The sequence below is a fragment of the Motacilla alba genome, chromosome 3, assembly GCF_015832195.1.
Source record: "Motacilla alba alba isolate MOTALB_02 chromosome 3, Motacilla_alba_V1.0_pri, whole genome shotgun sequence".
NCBI classification, from domain to species: domain Eukaryota; kingdom Metazoa; phylum Chordata; class Aves; order Passeriformes; family Motacillidae; genus Motacilla; species Motacilla alba.
The window spans coordinates 58409422-58430781 of record NC_052018.1 but is presented as its reverse complement, the minus strand read 5'-3'; the positions used below and the strand labels follow the sequence as shown (position 1 = coordinate 58430781).

At 38.5% G+C, this 21360-nt stretch overlaps 1 protein-coding gene across 22 annotated transcripts in view; it reads left to right on the top strand.

Moving 5' to 3' along the window:
* The window catches only part of SYNE1 (spectrin repeat containing nuclear envelope protein 1), a 289549-nt gene that overhangs the window by 185675 nt on the left and 82514 nt on the right, over positions 1-21360 (top strand). For 19 of the 22 annotated variants that reach the window (XM_038130885.1, XM_038130887.1, XM_038130886.1 and 16 more), the window contains 10 exons: positions 146-268; positions 2385-2567; positions 3805-3948; positions 7354-7548; positions 8569-8709; positions 13098-13265; positions 13931-14092; positions 15130-15324; positions 18772-18945; positions 20737-20928. In XM_038130885.1, the coding sequence (XP_037986813.1) occupies positions 146-268; positions 2385-2567; positions 3805-3948; positions 7354-7548; positions 8569-8709; positions 13098-13265; positions 13931-14092; positions 15130-15324; positions 18772-18945; positions 20737-20928 (1677 nt within the window). The remainder of the gene's footprint in view (positions 1-145; positions 269-2384; positions 2568-3804; positions 3949-7353; positions 7549-8568; positions 8710-13097; positions 13266-13930; positions 14093-15129; positions 15325-18771; positions 18946-20736; positions 20929-21360) is intronic. The other 3 variants (XM_038130871.1, XM_038130879.1, XM_038130875.1) reach the window with 3 other exon arrangements.

Below are 21360 nucleotides of genomic sequence, written 5' to 3'. Positions count from 1 at the left end.
GTTAAACATTTAAAATTAACTGTCAAAACTATGAATTGTTGTTTGCACTGTATGTAATGGGGATGTACCTGCAAAATCCAGACAGATATATTTGTAGTGATTTCTATATTTTCTCTCACTCATCCCTGAATCAAATGTGTTACAGGATATGAAGAAATTTGAAATTGAGCTGAGAGGCCTACAGGCTGCTTTGGAGCAAGCCCAAGCCACGCTGACGTCCCCAGAGCTCGGGCATTTGAGCTTGAAAGAGCAACTTTCTCACAGACAGGTAAAAGACCAGGATCTCAGAGTTAACATTTGAGTAATGTGATCTTACATAAAGGATAATGAGTGTTGATGAGACTGCTTTTTGTGTTTCTTAGGTGTGTCACTGTTTCAGAGTGTAGCCCCAAATTACTGCCAAGGAAATAAGGGATGAAGTGAGAAGAATGATTCCCTCAGAGGGAATGATTGAAGTATAATTCTTTATGAGCTAGTTCTTAGACTGATGCAGTTCTGAGGAGTGTGCATCCAATCCATTTAATCCATATCAGTAATTTTTATAAAGCCCAATTCTTATCTAGTGCTTATGGTCAAGAGGTTCTTAAAGTATTTCAAAAGGAAATCAAGATTGTTATCATTCTTGTACAGATAGAGATGCAATGATATCGTTTGTTGCCAGCTTCTCCAATAGTAATCTGGAGCACTAGGAGACAATTCACTTTTCCTTAAACCCAGTTACCTTTTTGTATGCATAGTTGAATTAATCTCCATAAGATATTGTGGCTTTCTCTATTGCATTTGATCTGCTATGGAGATTTGTCAGTTTGTTAGTTTTGGTCTCAGTCTATTAACAAGAGAAATAAGGCAAGTTATGGCTTTCTGAGTTTCTCAAAACGTGTTTAATTCTGCAAATTTATATGGAGATTTAACTGTCTCAGTCTGCCAGTGAAAACTGGATGGATGTCAGCAGGTTCACTGTAGGATTAAAATCTGCAGAAAGACATATGGAAGAAAGGTAAATTTGCACAGCTTTTCCTTTTCATTAAAATATGCGATCTTTATTCTGGGGTCTTGCAAACAGATTTCAGAATGTAGCCTTGAAGAGTGTAAGTGAAACACATCACCCACCATAAGAATAAAGGAACATGGAGGTTACACTGGTTTTATGTGTGTTCTTTGTCCTGACTTTAGCAGATCTCACAATACAACTTTCTTTTGTATAGAAAGGGGTTGTAGCCCCTGCCCACCTGTTTCACCAGACTAGAGAGGGGACGTTGAAAAGGGCCTGGCTGGCACACAGCCCCAGGGTGCCTCTGGGTGCTGACTGAACAATAAAGACACCCTTTGCCAGCAGTATGGGTCTGACAGAGTGAGGCCCCACCTGTGCTGCTCGAGGAATAGGTCATTATACCAAAACTCTGGTTAGATTATCCACCATATGTCATGAAACTGCAAAAATAAAAACTGAACCACAGTCCTGTCATCAGTATGCACTTCAGACCCACTTAGCTATCATTCTGATGTGATATAGGGGAAGGGAGATAGCCAAATTCTCTATCCCTGTTTGCCTCATTGTCCAGCTGATTTATATCTATTGAATCGAAAATCTGTTTCTAATTTCCTTTTTATCAACTTTGCCTTTTCCTTTTTTGTATTGGGTTTTTTTTCATATCTGTACATGCATTAAACTCCTCAGTGTAGATAAAAATAATAGTGATCAAATCTATTTTCCAACCATTACACTTAGACCCTTCTCATGCATATGAACAGACAGCTTGAACGGACTTCTTGTATGGAATAGGCACTATTCACAAAGGCATACAGCTTGTGAATATTCAAAGAAAAAGGTTTCTGTGTAGCTCTGTTCCTTTCTATTTGATTGTCTTTTGAATTTTAAGCAACATTTTCAGCCATGGCTTGTAATTTCTAAGGAAAGTTGTGAATACAGTGGGATTCGTGTGCAGTTTTGAAAATGTGCTTCTATGTCACAGCAAGGAGTTCCACTCAGATTATAACACTAAGACACATGTATATATAAACTAGTCTTGTATACATAATCTGCTCTTGGGCTGCTTTGATTTGTGGAGTTTGTAAATCTTATTTTCTCAAATCTGTTAATAGAAATATTTTTTTTTTACTCGGACACTTAGAAATAGGTACTACTATGCTTTTTAATTTACAATTTTTATATCTAGTATATGGCCTTTTTGCTTAAATAATCATTGTTCTCATTTGACAATGAGCAACTCCAGAGAAAGTGTTTCTAATTATATGCAATTTAGAAAATAGAGAATAATATTTTTCTTTTGTTGCTTGAATGTACCATTGTTTTTCTTTGGCTGCATGAAATGCTCCGGGAGTTCTGAAAAATTGCTTCATTGTGGCACTGACTTTGTTTCTAGCATCTGTTGTCTGAGATGGAGACACTGAAGCCAAAAGTTCAGGCAGTACAAGACTGCCAGAGTGGCCTGAGGATCCCTGAGGAGGTGGTCACCAGCCTGCCCCTGTGCCACAGCGCCCTGCGGCTGCAGGAGGAGGCCAGCCGCCTGCAGCACACGGCCATCCAGCAGTGCAACATCATGCAGGCAAGTGCAGCCCCATCCCACAAACCACTCAGAGGAACTTGAACAGCAGCATACAAATTGTGACGAAAACACAGAATTTCCTATGGCTCTGCACTCCTCTGTTCTGTAGCACCATTAGGAATTTCCCCACTAGTCTCAGTTATTCCTGACTTTAATATTCATGACCATGTTAAGTGTTGATTTACACATCAGACTCTCACCTAAGTTGTCTCCTGGATATTGCTATGATTTTTGTAATGCTGTTAGGATTAACTAGACAAACAGGTAATATACAACTGTATGCAGGTTAATTTTATAAGATATATAATCAATTAATAAAATTTATATAATGGTATAACATCAGCAGCTTCTGAAGATTGTTTAAAAACTATTGAGTTAAATAACTGTGGTATAAAAATAATTATTTTTATTCTCTTGTTTTACAGTTTATATATTTTTCCTTACTTTGGAGCCATTTAATGTCTATTAAATTTGTATTTTCAAGTTTTGCTAAAGTACGAGTAAATTAGATTTTGTTTGATTGTTTGGATATATAATTAAATACATAAAAGGTATTTCCAAAGAAGAGAATAGGTTTTTTTCCTCTGCTGTTTAGTGACAGGAATATACATAGCATATTCCATAGGCTAGGGTGCAACTATAAAGTTTCAAGTTGCATAACAGAAGAGACTCGATGATTTAGGGTAATTAATGATGCTTAAAACAAGAAAGGCTACAATGTCACACTGAAAATTTAAAAAATGGGTTAGACAAACTGCTTATGCGTCTATGATAGAAAGAACTGATACTGCATTGGTAGAATAATTATCTGAGTCAATCTTCATAATCCTTTCCCAGTTGCATTTTCTGTAATATCTAAGCTTTTGTTATAGTCACAAATGAACTCCTGAAGTGAAAAAGCAGATGAAAATGCTTTATAACAAAACCATGAGAACTAAGCAAGGCTATCTTCTTGTGGCTGTGTTTCGTTCAGGTACTCGTTGGAATCACCTTACATCAGGAATCTAAAATATTGTGTTATGTGAACTGTGGATTTGGGAAATATTTAAATAAATGAAACCATAGAAATCATTGCAATTTACAATATTTATGAATAGATATTTTGGTGACCATACTCCTTACTCCTTTGCTTATCAAGATGTGAGTGCCAGATACTTCATGAGGGAGGTCTGTCATGCTTAGACTAAGTGAAAATTAATTTTCATGTAGATACTCAATCTTTTTTTCTCTTCTCTAGGAAGCAGTGGTTCAGTATGAGCAATATGAGCAAGAAATGAAACATTTGCAGCAGATGATCGAGAGCGCCCATCGCGAGATCCAAGACAAGCCAATAGCAACCAGCAACATCCAGGAACTCCAGGTCCAGATTTCACGTAATGAGGTATGGGACCCAAAATGCATCAAAACATTGGGCTCAATGGCAGCTCACTGACTCAGGCGACTTTTCATAAGCAATAGTCATAAGATAGCTGAGTTGCTTTTCAGATTTTCTAAAGGCTAGTTGAGCAGATAGGCTTAATTCCAGAGAGGGAGCTCCTGCTGTTGGTACAATGTGGACAATTCAATAGGATATATCCTAACCTCGGACATTATGATAAACAAAAGCATTGCATAATTAAGGGGCACTTAACATTAAAACTTGACTGAGGAGTGTCCTAAAAGTCAAAGTTCAACAGTTGGTCAGTTAATCTCAACTAGTTTGGTGATCCATATGTACATATGTATATCCTAAAGAACTTGTATATATATGCATGTATATCCTAAAGTACTTGCTCATTTTCATCCCAGTTACACTCTGTAAAGAATACCAGGAGACTTGAATCAAAGGGAACCCACAGTGGATTTGGAGGAAAACTGCACCATTCACTCCAAAGGTTTCTTTAAAATCTTTGTAGGGAAGATTTTTGTGCTCTCGAGTTGCAGGTCCTGCCCACAAACTCCTGGATTGACAGCTCTTGAACAAGTCACAGTAGTCTCTGTGCAGCCTTCTTGCTGTGCTGGCTTCAGAGCTCCTCCTGAGCCCCTTTCACCTCCACCTGTCCGTTGTGAAATTCCTAGGATAGAAAATGCATCACTGAGCTCTGTGTGTCACTTCTGGCACTAGATGGCACCATTTCTTTCCCTTTGAATTAAAGCTATCCCTCCTGGTGTGTACTATAACCTAATATTACGTGTTGCTCATTTTCTGTACAGTTGTTACAAGTGTTATTTAGTATAAATTTAAGAGCAGTTTGAATATACAAGCACATTTTGTTTTATTAGTATTGAATTGATAACGCTACCATTCTCTAGGCAAATATTCTGGAAGAGCAAAGGCAGGAGAGTGACCATTGATTCAGGGTAATATTGCTGGAGGAAGAAATAATGCTGCAGGCAGGAAGGAATTAAAAATGGGGCAGCTTGAAGTTTCGTGTACATTTGAGCAAGTTTAGTAGCTAGGAGTGGTCCTAAACATCTGCAGGAACACAGCTCCTTTATGATAATGCACATTTTAAGATTAGCCAGAACAGACAGACTTCATATGTGAAACCTTTACACCCCTTTAGGGGTAAGGGAATTTTTGTGGTAAGCATATTTTTTGCTCATGTTCTCTTTGCTAAATATGTGTGAAAAAGCGTAACATGAAGTGAATGTTCTGAACCACATCTTATTAGACTACTTCAAAAGTCAAGTCTGTCGAGATGTCTGTTAGGTGTGTTACTAATTTTAAAAAATATCAGTTACCACATCCTCTGTTAAAGGCTGTGTGTAAAAGATCTTAAGGGGGCATTTGTAGTAGCTATATTTAGAATTAAAGGGGTAGAAAGAAAGTAGAAGGAAATTACATCTTGATTTTTGGGAAGCTTGTATTAGTATGCATGTATGTAAGTAGATACCATGTCTACTGACCTGTGTTTCTCTAGAATTTCAAAGAATGTAGGCAAGTATCTCCATACTTGAGAATTATTTTAATGAAAAATACAATACCTCATGGGACATTGCTTTTATAAGATACTTTATTATTTTTAATTTTCTTTTTCAATCACATTTTTGCTTACTCTTCCTTGTTTTCATTGAAAGAGGCATTTTAGATGCTCAGTACATTAGAAATTAATACCACAAATGTCATTGCACTTGGTAATGTGAGGGAATAGAGTGTACTGAATGACAGTAATTTTCTACTGAGGCTCAGATATGTCATTCATTGAGCATTTGTGATTGACTGGAATTTGCCAAAGAGCAGATAACTGTTCAAGCTGCTAGTCATTAAATTTGTGGCTTGATTTGATTGCAGCTTGGTTTTTTAACTATTCTGCTTGGTGTTTTATAATCAAGACTTTTATTATTCTTCAAAGAAAGCTTTGGAGCACCAAAAAGAGGCCCTTTTGTTGCTAACATGGCAGATGGTAACAAGGTGCCATTGCCAACTCAAGTAGTGAAGTGTCATGCTCAGTCTTTGAGCTGTTTCAATTCCTAACTTGGTACTTCTTGCAGTGAGTGTTCTGCACTGTAATTTTGAAGAAATTTCTTACTGGAAATGTCATACAACCAAAAAACGCTTCTAATTTATCAGCCTGAAGCAGTAGTCAATTTACTTTTGAAAAGCTATTGTTATAATATATTTTTATGCCTACTTTATCTTGCAACTCCTATTGCTATTTTTCCTTGAAAACTTGTGGGCTTTGAAGAAGTAAAAGCAGATATAAAAATTAAGCAGAAATATATACTGGAAAAAAAAATCATCAATTTAGCAGGCAAGCTTATACAAATGTTTTCACTTCTTAGATCAAAACTCTAACTTGTTACTGAGCATCTAGGGAGACAGGAACAATAGCTTCAGCGGAAATGTGAAACACTTCCACCATTTCTTATTTGAAGTATATTAATTGAAAGCTTTGAAACTGGATACTGAATGGGGCAACAGTATATGGTAGCAGAGAAGACAAGGCACTTATGAATAGTCATAAGGCTATACATTTTCATCTTTCTTTCTAAAAATCGTAAGTTTATGATGGTGTTTGGCCACATAAATGAACCATTTCCTAAGCTAAAACCCCCAATAGTTTAAAATATAGTCTGCTTTATGCTAGTTTCCCTGTCTCTTTTTAAAGAAAGGTTAGTCCTGTGCGGCTCAACTTTGAACTCAGTAGACTTACACAAAACCAAAAGGAGATTAAAATACAGTTTATCCAAACAGTGACAAAAAGAAATCCAGTCTGCATTTAATCTTATTATGTGACTGATTGTTCCTATCACTTTTGAGCCTGTTTGACCCTGTGAGTTATTGTTTGGACAATTCATTCTTTCTGGTGAGAGCTGAATGGGGCATTTTTTGCAGTTGTGGCTACTACATGACCTCATTTCCCTGGCATGCACTGTGCGGGGGAGCTTCATCTTCCTCAGATAAATGGAAGTAGATGGGGGGCGGGGGGAAATAGGGCAGGAAGGGGGAGAGACGCTCCCCTTCGCTGCAGCGCGCAGCTCACAGAGGTGGGCTCAGGTTCGGGCAGGATGCGAACGTGAGGCGTCCGTCCGTCCGTCCGTCCGTCCCCGCGCCCTGGGGTGCGGCGCACACGGAGCCTTGGGCTCGGGAGCCGCCGCTCGGCGGTGTCGCAGCGCGGCCAGGCGCGCCCGGCCGGGTCCCTCCTCTGGCGACATCCTGCTCGTCAGCAGAGCGGCAGCGCTGCCATGGTACTGGCTGCGCTGGGAGGAGACTGCTTCGCTTCGCCGCGGAAGCTGAAATGCTGCCGGTCCGGTGGCCTTTGCCGGCTGCATCAGCACTAGGGGGAAAAAAATGTTTTCTCAGGAGCTGGCTCAGAAGATCAAAGGATACCAGGAGCAAATTGCTTCTTTGAATTCCAAGTGCAAGATGCTGACAATGAAAGCAAAACATGCCACCATGCTGCTGACAGTGACAGAAGTGGAGGGGCTGTCCGAGGGAATGGAGGAGCTGGATTCAGACCTGCTCCCAGCACACCCCACTCATCCCTCAGTGGTTATGGTAAGCAATGCCTTGGTCACTACTTATTATCTAAGCTGCTTCCTCTTGCATCATTACAGCACTCCCGTGCAGCAAATTGCCACAGCTCACATCTACCTTTTGAAATGGCTGTAGTGTGGCAAACCAAACAAGTTGCAGCTTCCCTTTTCTATATTTTACTTCATGTGGGTTCTCAAGACTTGTTGATAAAGGCTGAAGTTATTTAACAGACAAATATGTGAAATTTGTGAGCAATAATATGCAAATATTGTGCTCTTAATTTTGTAGCTGTCAGCATGCAAGAACAAATGCTAAGAAATGGATGAGTTGCAGGAATAAAATAAAACCGGAATAAGTATGATTCCATTAGATGTTGCAGTGTAAAGGCTTTTCACACATTAAAATGTTGATGTGATAATTGACAGTATGCTGCTTTATTCTCAGATGAGTGTACTGGAAATGAAAGCTGTACTGCCATAGGCCTAATGTTTGACTTTGCTTTGTTTCTAACTGAGTCTTGTTACAAACATTCTGCTGATGCTACTGAGATTTTTGTCTGAGTGTCAGACTTCAGGATTTATCTCTCTATAGCAACACTGGGGAAGGAAGGAGATTACATTTGAATACTGGGTTATGTGTATTTTATATTTCAAGTCTGTTCCTTGTGGTTCCAACTGGACCTGGATACTGAGACAAATAGTCCAGTGTTCTGTAGCTCTCCACAGTATTTCTATATGCAGCAGAGATTATATTAGAAGATGTTTAGGCAAACCTGAATTTGTTATTACTGAGTTGCTTGCTCTACGTTGTCTTTTAAAATCCATTAGGGCACAAGAGAGCATTTTCATACTGAAGTATGACAAGTAAATGAGACTATTTATTCAACAGATTTCTAAACTGGTAAATGTAGGAGCATGAAGCATGACTAATTAATGTCGTGGTAATTCTGGCCATGTGTTGTTTTGATCTCAGTCTAAGTCAAGCCTCAGCTGAGGTAACTCATTTTCTTCCTGTGCTCTGGGGTTGCTTTTCCTGTGGCAGATGACTGCTGGTCGCTGTCACACGCTGCTCTCCCCTGTCACTGAGGAGTCTGGGGAGGAGGGAACCAACAGTGAGATTTCTTCTCCACCTGCCTGTCGCTCTCCCTCACCTGTGGCTAATACAGACGCTTCTGTTAACCAGGTACCTCTCTCTTGGCATTCATTCAGCTTTTATCTCAGGCATACATGGTTCCATTCCACAGGTGGTTTATTTAATCCTCTGAAATAATGTTTAGCTATAGCTCCAAAGAACTGAGGCTTAACCTCTTACCAAACTGAACCTTCAGGTTCTGGTTCAAAATGGATACAGGTAAATTGTATAAATCCATTGTTACAGCTATTCATTATTTTTAAAAATAAATTTTAAGTGACAATTTCAATGTCACCAGTGTTTTCTACTTATAACATAGTTTTTATTTTCTTGGTAGTACTGAATGGAATCTTGCATCCTGAGAAAAAAAGCCTTTTTGTACTCCCCATAATGAAACATTGCGTTATGTCCATATCCATCTATCTTACTGTACAGTTCCCATTGTGGCACTGAAATCACAGACTGGTATCTTCTACTTAATATCATTTCAGTTATTAACTTTCATGTGGGTTTTTTTCATGTATTGTTCATTTCCATGGCAGTCTATTTTAAGCACCAGTCAGGCAGATCTGTGAAATAACAGATACTAGATTTTAAATCAAAACTTGCACTTCTAGTAGGAGCAAGTTTAAGTCAGTATTGATTAAAATGTAAACATTAAGCCAGCACATTGAGCATCACGCACATAAAATCACACATAAAATGTTATGCTTTAGAAGTTTAGAAGTGAGCCTTAGAAGCCATCACCACCTCACTGAATTCATCATGTTCTGGATTTTGTGGTTGATTGGTTGGTGTTGCATTTGTGACTGCTTTCAAGATTGACCACTGCAGATTTGAAAGTTAGAATGTGTTGTGTTGCACTGCTGAGTAGAATTAGACAAGTTTGAGCAAGATGCTCATCGATTCTTTCTGCTAATTTCAGAAATGCATATGGTGCTATAGAAGTTGCTAAATACAATACGTAAGAAAAAATAATAATGCAAGATAGTGAGTGACAAAAATCATCAATGGCATACTAAAAATGTTGTATAATGCATAAAGGGATTTTTTTCTAGTTTTCTATCATTTTAGATAATCAGAAATTTCCCTGTGAAGTTGACTTACAGTAGAAAGGCATCTATATATTTCAACATAGAAGTCTTATGACACCATTAATTAATGAAGGAATTAAAGGACCAAAAGCAGCTTGCTTCCTAATCAACAAAGCTAATGTCAGTTCTTTCCTTTTCTCTGAAAATGTAAAACAAGTCAAACAGCTCCAGTCTCTCAGACAATAAGGAAAATACAGTGAACATGCTGTTGCACCATGAGCTGACACCAAAATACAAGTTTTAGAATAAGTGATGTACTAGGGCAAAATTGAAAAATATTATGTCTTTCATTTAGCAGAAGATTTTTGAGAAAGGTAAAATTGATGCTGTTATGACAATCTTAAAAATATAGAGCTGAAGTTTTCTTCAGTGTGGTTAATGTTGAAATGAACTTCATGTATTAAACAACAAGCGGAAGAACGCTCCAAAATGCAGTGGTTTACTTACAAAATTCTTAGGCTCACACTCACATGAGATTAAGACTAAAGAAGCTATGAAACTGCCAGTGCTAGTGAACTAGGACCTCAAATGTAAGTTATAAACATTTTGTATTTTTACAGCAAATCACCAAAATAAAATTGGAAATATTTTGTTTTAAAAAGTAGCCAGAGTTAAGAACTAATTTCTCACAGGAAGATCACCTGTAAACTACCAGAAAAAAATGTGAGCATAAACTCTAGAAAATTAAGAATAACATGAGTTTCGTCTTCGGAAAAAAATGTAAAACTCTTCTGAAGAGGCAATTGGGGAAGGAAAGGTTATGTTTTAAGACTGCTTTTTAATTCATCCTGAATAACTCTCTGTAGTGTTTCATCAGTTTCCTAGCATCTCTTGATGGTGAAACATAGCTTGTCTGAATTCAGACATCTAGACACTTTATTTACATTTTTAACAAGTAATGAAAATATAAAACAAGTGCCTACTGCTTATTAGTGAAATAATGAGGATATGTATTGCAATAGATTAAAGCAAGACCAGAAATACAAGAAAGTGAAAATTCTAGTACTACCATAAGTTTAAAAATGTTTTTTTCCTGAAATTTCTCCAAAAACAGCAGGGTGGGGGGAACTGTAAAGGCATTAATGTTGGAAACACTGAGGAATTTTTTAATATATAAAATATTATGTTAACAGTTCTGAAATGCAGATAATTTTGATGTTTACCAAAGTCAGACACTTATCTGTGCTGCAGTACTGAACGAGAATCTTTTGAGGCTAAATCTTGCACTTACCCAAATATGTAATTGATTAAAATTGGACGTGCTTTCTAAAACTTGGTTTCCTGATACACAATGCAGAGCAATTGAACTGGAAAAGCTGAAGTGTTGGCATGATGCCCGTAGGCCACAGCTGATCCTGTGATTTTAGTCTTATCCACTGGGTCACTGTTAAATGCTTTTCTATCTCCTTGTACACAGCCTGCTTAAGGATTCTTCCTCTTTCCCTTATGAATACTCATCTAGGTTGCACCAGCCCTTGTTACATATCTTATGAAATCTGAACACACCCTTTCGCCACTGCATCTAACAACAAAACTTGACCACTGTTCATTGGCTACTTTTCATAAAAACAGCCATGGGATATTAGGGCCTTTATAGGGGCAACAGAATCTTTTACTTGCACGAACATCTGGATTCCTGCTGTCCTGATGTGAAAGCTCTACCAAAGAGAAGTTGCCATGTTGTATACTCCAGAAAGCAGTTGGAAAGATGGGGAAAATTTTCCCTCTCTGTGAAAACAAGCCCTTTATTCTGAAAACCATATTAAGAGGTCACAGAAGCATTGGTCTTGAGAGATGACTGGCAAAAGGCTGGAGAGTAGCTGCAGGCAAAGCAAAATGAGAAGTTGCCTCCACTGGTGCAATTTTTCACCATTACTTGGAAAGATCACTTGTGGTCAGAGTGAAAAATTCTGAAATTGCAGTCCTGAGTGCTGTGCTAAGCTGTTACCTATTCCATGCTGGCTCCTGGACATTATAACAATTTCATAATTTAATTTTTTAAGTTTCCCATTTATTGTCTTTGAAGAAGTACCTAATCATACACTTTTGGTCAATTTTGTGGGAGTGATATGGTTTCTGTGCCCTTCCAGAGCTTGTCTGGTTTTGTTCACATGTAGTATTAGATAACACATTTGCATTCCGTTCCAAATTAGGATCCTTCTTACACTTTGAGCTCCAATACCCCAGAATTAGTCTTGTTTAGTACCTGACTTTTATACATCTATACAGAATCACAGAATGGTTGGGGTTGAAGGGACCTCCAGAGATCATCTGGCCCAACATCCTTCATCAAACTGGACCATGTACAGCATGTGTCCAAGACTTTATTCAGGTTGATTTTGAGTGTCTCTAAGGATGGAGACCCTGCAACTTCCCTGGGCAGCCCATCCCAGTGCTCAGTCACCCTAACAGTAAAAAAGCATTTCCTGGTATTCAGAGAGAATCTCCTGTGCTTCAGTTTGTGCCCATTGCCTCTGTTCCTGTCACTGAGCACCACTGAGTCTGCTTTGCACCCTCCCTTGAGGCAGCATTTTTCACCTCCCAAATAACGTAGTGATAACTGTGATACATGATTTCAGTTTTAAATAATCCTTGTCATCAAGTCTGCTTTCCTGACCTAAGTATAGGTACTGTACTTGTTTCCTTAATTCTACATTTTCTGTAGATGTTTTCAGTTGTCATGTGCAACAGTTGAAGAAATCTCCATGCACTAAGTATAGAATTTCTGGTGAGAAATAATTCCACTCTGAATTTTCATTGGTGGTTTGAACATTTTCCCATTTCCTTAGCAATTTTGGTCCCTTTTCTGAATATGTTTTATAAGTTAGTTGAGGCTCCCTGTTTGTTTGAAAGCTTACAATAAGCTGATGCTTCATACTCTTTCTTCCTCATTTACCAGTCCTTCAGTATATTCCTTTTAGGTTCTTCTGCTGCTCTCTTTGTGATAGTGTTCATTAGGTTGGTGTTTGTCATGTACAGTACCATAGTCTGTTGTCTTTTGTGATGGGTTTTCCCCTGTGTGTAGTTGTAATGGTGCTGGAACAACACTCTCATTTATAGCACTTCCCTTCCCAGCCTTTCTGTGATTGTCCACAGTTACCTTCTGCACCTCCTAGCTAAAATGAACATGAAAAAATGTGTCCAAAATCCTCATCATAGTGAAGGTCCAAAAAATGGTCAGTCTGCTACTATTAAATATTGATTTACCTTGTTATTAAGAGGTTTCCTGGTGGTTTTGGCTTTGTGGGCTTTATTTTAATGGACATATGCAATGGGGCAGTACTGGGGGGATAGCATGGAGTATCTTTCTTTTTGAAAGTGCAATAATGTACTTCGTGCTTGTAGGACATAGCTTATTACCAAGCCTTATCTGCTGAACAGTTGCAGACAGAAGCTGCTAAAATTCAACCCAGCACCTCAGCCACACAGGAGTTTTATGAACCAGGCTTAGAATCATCTGCTAATGCCAAATTGGATGATTTGCAGCGTTCTTGGGAAACACTGAAAAATGTGGTAAGTTTGCATTTGGAGACTTCAAAATAGTTGGCTACCTTGTAAGGAATAAAATTCAAATAGCTGGCTCATATATTCTTCCCTGCAGTTTTTTGTTTTCAAATGGTAACTTTAATAAGAGTCATTAAAGCTGATAGTTGACTTCAGAAATATTGACTATGGACAGACTGTATTCCATAATCTAGTAGAGATATCCAATCATGCTGGATGAGTAGGCAAAGAAGGCCCAGAATCCAGTTTCTCCAAATACTGAATCAACACATTTCTGTATAGTTTTGCAGCATAATCGTTCAGTGATGTATGAAAATGGTCAGAGTCTTGATCACATGCTATAAAATTTAATTCCTTTCAGAGACACATTAGCTGTTACAGGATATTAGGAACTATGTGTCTAGCAAAAGTGCGCATCCACGTTTGAGTGCATGAAATCTAAAATAATGCATGAGAATGTGCATAGGTTTTCCCTGTTCTATTAATGACTATTTCTTTTAAGCAGCAGAACCTAGAATTTTACTGATGAAGTTTTAAGTAAATAAATATTTTTAATATGGATGTTTTGCTTTGTAATTTATACTCTTGAAAATTTGTTGCAAGTTTTTTGCTTAAGCCTAGGGACATATGAAGCAGACTAAATAGCAGAATTTATGCCTCCTATTCTTTTTCAGATCAGTGAAAAGCAGCGCACACTCTATGAAGCTCTTGAGCGTCAACAGAAGTATCAGGACACACTCCAGTCTATATCCACGAAAATGGAGACCACTGAAATGAAACTAAATGAGAGTCTAGAGCCAGCCAAAAGCCCAGAGAGCCAGATGGCTGAACATCAGGTAAAATCTTATATGTGTGGAGGAGAGGGAGAGTGCACATTGCCTGCGTATCTTTTGTTCTGTTTTTTAGACAGTAACCTTCTTCATGGCTGGATACCTCAAATATATAAGGAGCCTTTTTGGAAGAAATACAATAGATCATAAGAGTTTGTCCAATTGAATCAGCAAAAGCTTTTGTCCAAGGCTGTGTCCAATGACAGCTATACATACTGTTCTTCAGCATCATTGCTGGAGAATATTTATAATGTTGCCAAATTTACTAAGATCATAACCAATACTGATACACTGTATATTGATCAAAATAAATTGTTCATCTTGTTAAACAAAACATACCAAAAAGCACACAAAAATTCCCTCACAAGGGAAGTCACAAGAAATAATGATCTGAGCAATAAGAGAATACTTTATTAAGTAACGCATCTGACATAGTTGAGTTGTAATCACCTAAGCCTTCTGTCTGATAGCTTGAATCTGTCTGGTCTGTCCAGATTCAGAGATTTATTCCATGGTGCAAAATCAGTTTCTACTCTTATTCTTATCCTATGAACCAATTTTCAAGATACCTATAAAAGGATGGTACCATGGAATTAATCTCTGAATATTTACATCTATTGCTGGATGTTCTTTATCCAGTCATAAAGTTTTAGGCTGGAAGCTGAAACATGCCCTTATTTTTCTCTCACAAACACACGCTCACTTGTTCATTATCTTCACTGTGAATACTAGAATGCCCTACAGATAATTTATTGGAAGAATAAATTTCCAATTTCCAAAATAATTCCTTGTGATATGTTTGAAATTCAAGATGTGTAATTAAATGCATATTTAAGTAACCAGATACATGATCCTAACTCAAGCCTCTAAAAGCAGGACTCGGTCCTTATGGAATACTGGCAGTGATGGTCTGCTCTACTCTGTGTTCATGGTGCTCCTCGAGATAGTTGTCTTGAATTTTATATTTAGTCTGTGTCTCCTGAAATACTTCCTTCTTGCTGGTAAGTGAAGCAAATGCATTCTCTGCTCTCATTTCTTAATAGGCTTTGATGGATGAGATTTTAATGTTGCAAGAAGAAATCAGTGAGCTTCAGACATCATTGGCCCAGGAGCTTGTTTCAGAACCACTGGATGTGGAAGGTGCTGATCAAATGGCTTTGCAGTCCACCCTCACGGTCTTGGCAGAGCGAATGGCCACAATTCGAATGAAGGCATCAGGAAAACGACAGCTATTAGAGGTACAGGAAAAAAACATCACCAATGTTTTTAGTCACCATAAAAAAAAAAAAAAAAAAGTCATTTTCAGTTCTGCTTATTTCTCACAATTCCTTTCAGTAATAAATAACCATTCTTTTTTTAGTGAGCCCCTCATCTTATTGCTAAGTGATAAGCAGTCAGAAGGAACTTGGAACACACAAATATTATATATGCTCCAAGTTTCTCTGGCTATATATAGCCATATGGAGATACACACACACACATATATATATATGTATAAATATATATATGTATAAATACATATGTGTGTGTGTGCATAAATGAAGCACAGATATTAAAAGTCACATTGTCTACAATATACTTTTGAGGAATCATCTCTCCAAGCTGCTAGACAAGAGAAGAGGGAGAGCTTAAAACAAGAAACAGCTCCTCTTCCAAATCTTTGCATTGTTGTCTACGCTCATCTTCCCAGTGATTTCCACGCAAACTTTTTTTCATGGAAGAGGCACCCTTTTATTTCTTTGCCTACCAACTTTACCAAAAATTCTTTAATACTAAGGGGATTTTTACAAGCCCTTTACAAGTAGGAGTGTTGCTCTATATGTTGTACAGGTGAGAACATGCAATCATGCTAAAGCTGGTTACAGTTTGGCTACTTTGAACACTGCAGGGCAGCTTTATTTCTGTACTGTTAAGAACTGCAGCAGTGAATTCACAAACACAGCAACTACTGCCTTCATATTTTCCATCATCAATTGATTCAGAGAAGCAGAGTGAAAATTGGCTGTGTGGATCTAACGTGTGGTGCTTAGTGACCAGCTGGGTTTAAACCAAGACACTACATTACAGTAGAGTCTCAGGGTGCTTCAGCTGCTTTAGTTCTGTCCAGCCACCTAGGACAGTGAACTCACTAGAAAATATGTTTTTTAGTTTTAAAATAACAAAGTTGTGCTAACCTTTTCCTTCCCAGAAGAAAAATAGCTTTTAATTAAAAATTAAGGGTTGGAAGTAGAATAGGGAACCTAGCTGTTTATAGCTTGCTCCCCATGGAGGATCTAACAGACATCTTGGTAGCGCTTAGGAAATGCTAACTAATAATTTCAAGATAAATCATGAGTCAAATATTACTCTTAACTGTGCTTAGGATACTTTGACACTGTACCACAAGTATTCCCTAATAATCCTGGCTAGGAAATACATATGATACGTGGACAACATTCAGTGATTTAACCTCTGTACTTCATAGCTCTGATTTCACAGATAAAATCTTCCAGAACACCCCAGGGAAGTAAATGTAGAAATAAAGATAAAAGAGGTGATGAAAAAATTTTGCTGGTGAGGGTGTGGACTGGTAATATTGTTCTTTCTGTGGACCTAATTCAAGTAACTAGCATTTGAGAACTGTTCAGGTCTGGATTATGCAAGACATCTAACATCTATCACTATTCTTTAAATTATTCTAAAAAGCAATTTAAAAATTTTTAATTAAAATTGAGCATGCAGAAAAGCTGTGCAAACACTTCTCTGTGTGATGAAGTTGTCCTGAACATTTGAGTCTGAATTTCCGTACAAAGTGTTGTAGATTCACCCTGCCAGCAGCCAAACATCCACCTTCACTCCTCTCTCCTGAGATGGGTTAAAAATAGAAGGCAGACAAAAAGACTCATGGATCAAGATAATGACAGCTTAAATAGGGTAAGGAAAAGCTGTGCATGCAAGCAGGGAATGAGGAACTTATTCGCTACTACCCAATCAGCAGGCAGATGTTTAGCTACTTTCCTGGAAAGCTCAGCATGTGTTTCTTGGGAAGACAAACACCATAACCACAATGGCTCTCCCTCTCTTTGTCTGGGCTTTTATTGGTGAGCATGATCTCATCTGGTGTACAGATGAGATCATTTGGTCATTTGGTCAGTTCAGGTTTGCTGTCCTGGCTATCTCCTCTCCCAGCCTTTTGCCCACCCCCAGCCTATGGACCTTTGTGAGGGGCAGATAGAAAGCCTTTATGCTGTGCTCAGCAGTAGCCATAACATTGCTGTGTTATCAGCACAGATTTAACCACAGCTGTAAAGCACTGTGCAGATTGCAATGAAGTTAACTCCATCCCAGCCAGATCAAATACAATCCTTTCCTCTTGTTCCATAATATTTGCACCATGCTTAGGTTTCACATTATCTGATACAACTAAGTATCTTCTGACCATCCTATTTGTTTTCTTACCCGTGAAATCCCCTCTATTCTCTCCAGAGCTCCGTGTGTCTCTTGTATTGGGGAGCACAGAACTAGACATAGTACTCCAGGTGTGGACTCACCAGTGTTAAGTGGAGGGGCACGATCACCTCCCTCATCCTGGTGTGAGCACTCCTAAAGCAGCTCCAGACACCACTGGCCTTCCTTTGCACATTGTTTGGTCATGTTGAATCTGGAGTCCACCAGGACACTCCTTCTTCTCTTCTGCCAAGCTGCTTCCCATCTGCTTAGCCTCCAGCCTATACTTGGTGCATGGGGTTGCTCCCCTGCAGGTACAGGGCTTCACACTTTCCTTTCTTTCTGTCAGCTCATTTTTATAGCCTTTCAGGGTCCATCTGGCTGGCAGAATAGCACTCTGCCTATCAGCCACTCCTCCTGTTTTGTGTCATTAGCAAATTTGTTGAGGCTCATTACTGGCCACTCACTAGACTTTGTGCCACTGAGCACTGTCCCCTGGCCGCAGCTGTTCAGACGGTTTTCAGATTCATATGGGACAATTAAAGGGTGAGCAAGACTTGCTGATCACTCCCTGTCTTTCCAATGGATGGATGAGCTGATGGATGGACCCAAGGCATCTGTGTTGCTGTGATATAAGCAGCTATTGAAGCTTAATGTCCTTCCACACCCCATGGCTCAGGGATCCTCTGAGAGGCCAGAGAGGGTAGACAGCTCTTCAGGCTTCTCTTTAACCATGTGACTGTACCAAGGCCCCACCCATACTTTGGTTCTTGAAGTATCCCTCTTGTGCCTCTCTTGAGAGACAGTAAAGCTGACTAACGGCCTGCTGCCAAAAAAGGCAAAGTAAAGTTGCTTTCCTTTCCCTGCAACGCATTCTCAGCTCTGTGTATTCCTTTTCTTCATGTGCATCTTTCTCCCTAAGCAAATAGTGCTGCACTAACTGAGCAAACTGAATGAATGTGTGGGGAAACCCACAGGAGAGCAGCAAAAGGAGGCAGAAAAGACCTCGCCTTTAGAAAGCTGTAATAGCAGAGTTCTACCAGAGAAAGTGGAAATATAGTGGCTGAACTGAAACAGAATTTCAGTCATCAGAAAAACACACTTATCAATTGAAAGAAATAATATTTTTTGAAAGATAGGTCTTAATATATCTTAGAAATCCTACATAGGATTTGTGCAAAATAGAGAGCAGCAACTTTTTGGAAGTGACTGTTATGGTTTGTTTTTCCTAAAAAGTAAAATATAATTTGTACCTCTAGGAAAAACTGAATGAGCAGCTGGAAGAGCAGCGGCAAGAGCAGGCCCTCCAGAGGTACCGCTGTGAAGCTGATGAGCTTGACCACTGGCTACTCAGTACCCGAGCAACTCTGGACACCACTCTGCTTCCTGCAGAAGAACCTATGGACATGGAAGCACAGCTGGTAGACTGTCAGGTAAAATATTCAGACAGTTATTGAGTTGAATGAGCCAGTATATTTGTGGAGAAGTTTCTGAGCTCTTTAGCATCTTCTGTATGCTCAGTAAGCTTCCTCAAAGATTTGTGAAACACAATATAGCCTGTTCTTAATTTCTCATTTGAGATTGCAAACAGCACTTTAGAAAGCCCATGTGAACATAGCAGTAGGAAAACAAAATGTCCTGACTGCAGTGAAGTTCCACATCTTTCAGATGTAGTTTTGTTCAGCTCTAAAGGCATTGTATTTGCTTCATTTACTGTTTTTGTTCCCCTCATGCTGAAATTGTTGAACAACTCACCTGACAGGTATGAAAACACCTGCAGTGTACTTTCCTACACGTCCTTTTCCAGCTGAAGAACATACTGGCACTGGCAGTGATGACTGGGATAGTGATGTGTTTTCTTCAAGAATAATCCTTACATTCATGCAAAAATAAAGGATAATCATCAGTACTTACTGGTTTTATGGCTTGAAGATTAATCAACTCAGAATATCAAAAAAACCAAGAAAGACATGTTGCTGCTATAAGAGTTTTTGCAAACACTTTTATTAACAAGACTTAGATCATTCATAACATCCAGGTTCTCATATTAGTAGAAGTTTTCTGTTTTTAAATGATAGTTTACAATTATATGATCATTATAATTAAAATTAGAAAAGAGACAAGAAACAGATGGACAAAAGATCAATTTTCTTATTAAAGAATGGTGCTCTCAATTATTTTAGGCTAAATGAGAGTTAAGTTTCATGCAAGTCTGAAGAATTTTCAGTGATGATACTTCATCACTGGAATTTTCAGTCTGCTTAGTCTCAAGAGTCCTTCATCACCTGTCCTTGAGAGCCCTTTGTTGTGTGTACATAAACCCTATGAATTTAACAAAGCACTATTTTTTTTTAATACAGCCTGTAGAAAACTCAAAAAGAAAAGTTAACTTTGTGGAAGAGTTAATACTGCTTTTCTTTTGCTGCTTCTTAAAATCTTAATGCAGTAAGTTTTATATTTTTCCACTTTTTAGAGACTCTGGCGATCTTATTTTGCACATATTCCTTCAGGAGAAATATTTCTAAATTCATACTTGACAGTTGCTATGGAAACAAAAGCATTTGATGTCAGGCTAGGTTTTTGAGCAAGACTTGTTTGAGCATTGAATCTGGGAGATCAAAATATGCATAATGTCTTTAATACATGAATGGTTAATTGAATGTCAGGGAAGTAGCTTTTGAGAATAAACATGCCAGAGATTTGTCACTTTAAGTCTCTCTTTAGACTAAAGAGGATTATACAGAAATCCTTAAGTCCATCATGCACCAATCAGAAAGAGCAAATAGTGACAAGAGAAGCTTATCAACACAGCCAGAGCAACACATAGGAGGAGGCAGGAAGCACTTGACTGCGTGTAAATGAAAGAAGAGGAAAGAAGTAGCTCTGGCTGTGTGCTTCATTACTTGTCATCAATGGATGTCAGGCTTGCTTTTTAGCCTTTACCTTTAATATGCAAATAAAGAGCATCTCCTCTGCAACAAGTTATTTGTTTCAAGTAACTTTTTAATTTCCTATTTTGGAAAGGGTTGCAAACTGAAATGGCAAATATGAACATTTGCAAGCATATTTTAAGGAACTCTGAATGGGACTGGAAGGCAAAGCAATGCTAATCTGACTTTCTCTTGGTTTGAACACGGGTGAGGTAGGCCACAGGTCGTCTTGCCTGAAAACATCACAAGTGCTGGAAAATGTATGAATTCGGGTCTTTGTTTTTGCTGCTGCAGAACATGCTGGTTGAAATAGAACAGAAGGTGGTAGCCCTGTCAGAGCTGTCTGTGCACAATGAGAACTTGCTTATGGAAGGGAAGGCTCACACCAAGGACGAGGCAGAGCAGCTGGCTGTGAAGCTCAGGACACTGAAGGGCAGCCTTCTGGAGCTGCAGAGGGTGCTCCACGACAAACAGATCAACATTCGGGTGAGTGGCTCCTTCCAGCTGTTCTCATGGTGGGCAGGAGTTTGGGGATTTCATAGCAACTTTATGCAACTGGGAAAAAAGGGTGAAAGTGTTGCACTGATTCAGTTTGAGTTATTAATCTTTAGTTAGTAAATTGAATTATAGCTCCAAAAGAAAGAACTGTCTAGAAAGCTTTAGTTGATAACTTTCAAGTTAACTTAGCTTTATAGTAAAGGTATCCTAACCTCAGTATCTTCACTAAAAGGACAATAATAAAATAGATAAATGGTTAGCTTGGTCTGGATATAGTCTATTCCTGTTTCCAATCTGTATAGATTATATATGGTCTGTGGGAGGATTGCTCTCCCCAACCAAAGAATGATCCTAAATATTCGCTTTTTTATGGTGTGCACAACACAGTGAACAGATAACATAGGGGAACATTTTTAATTA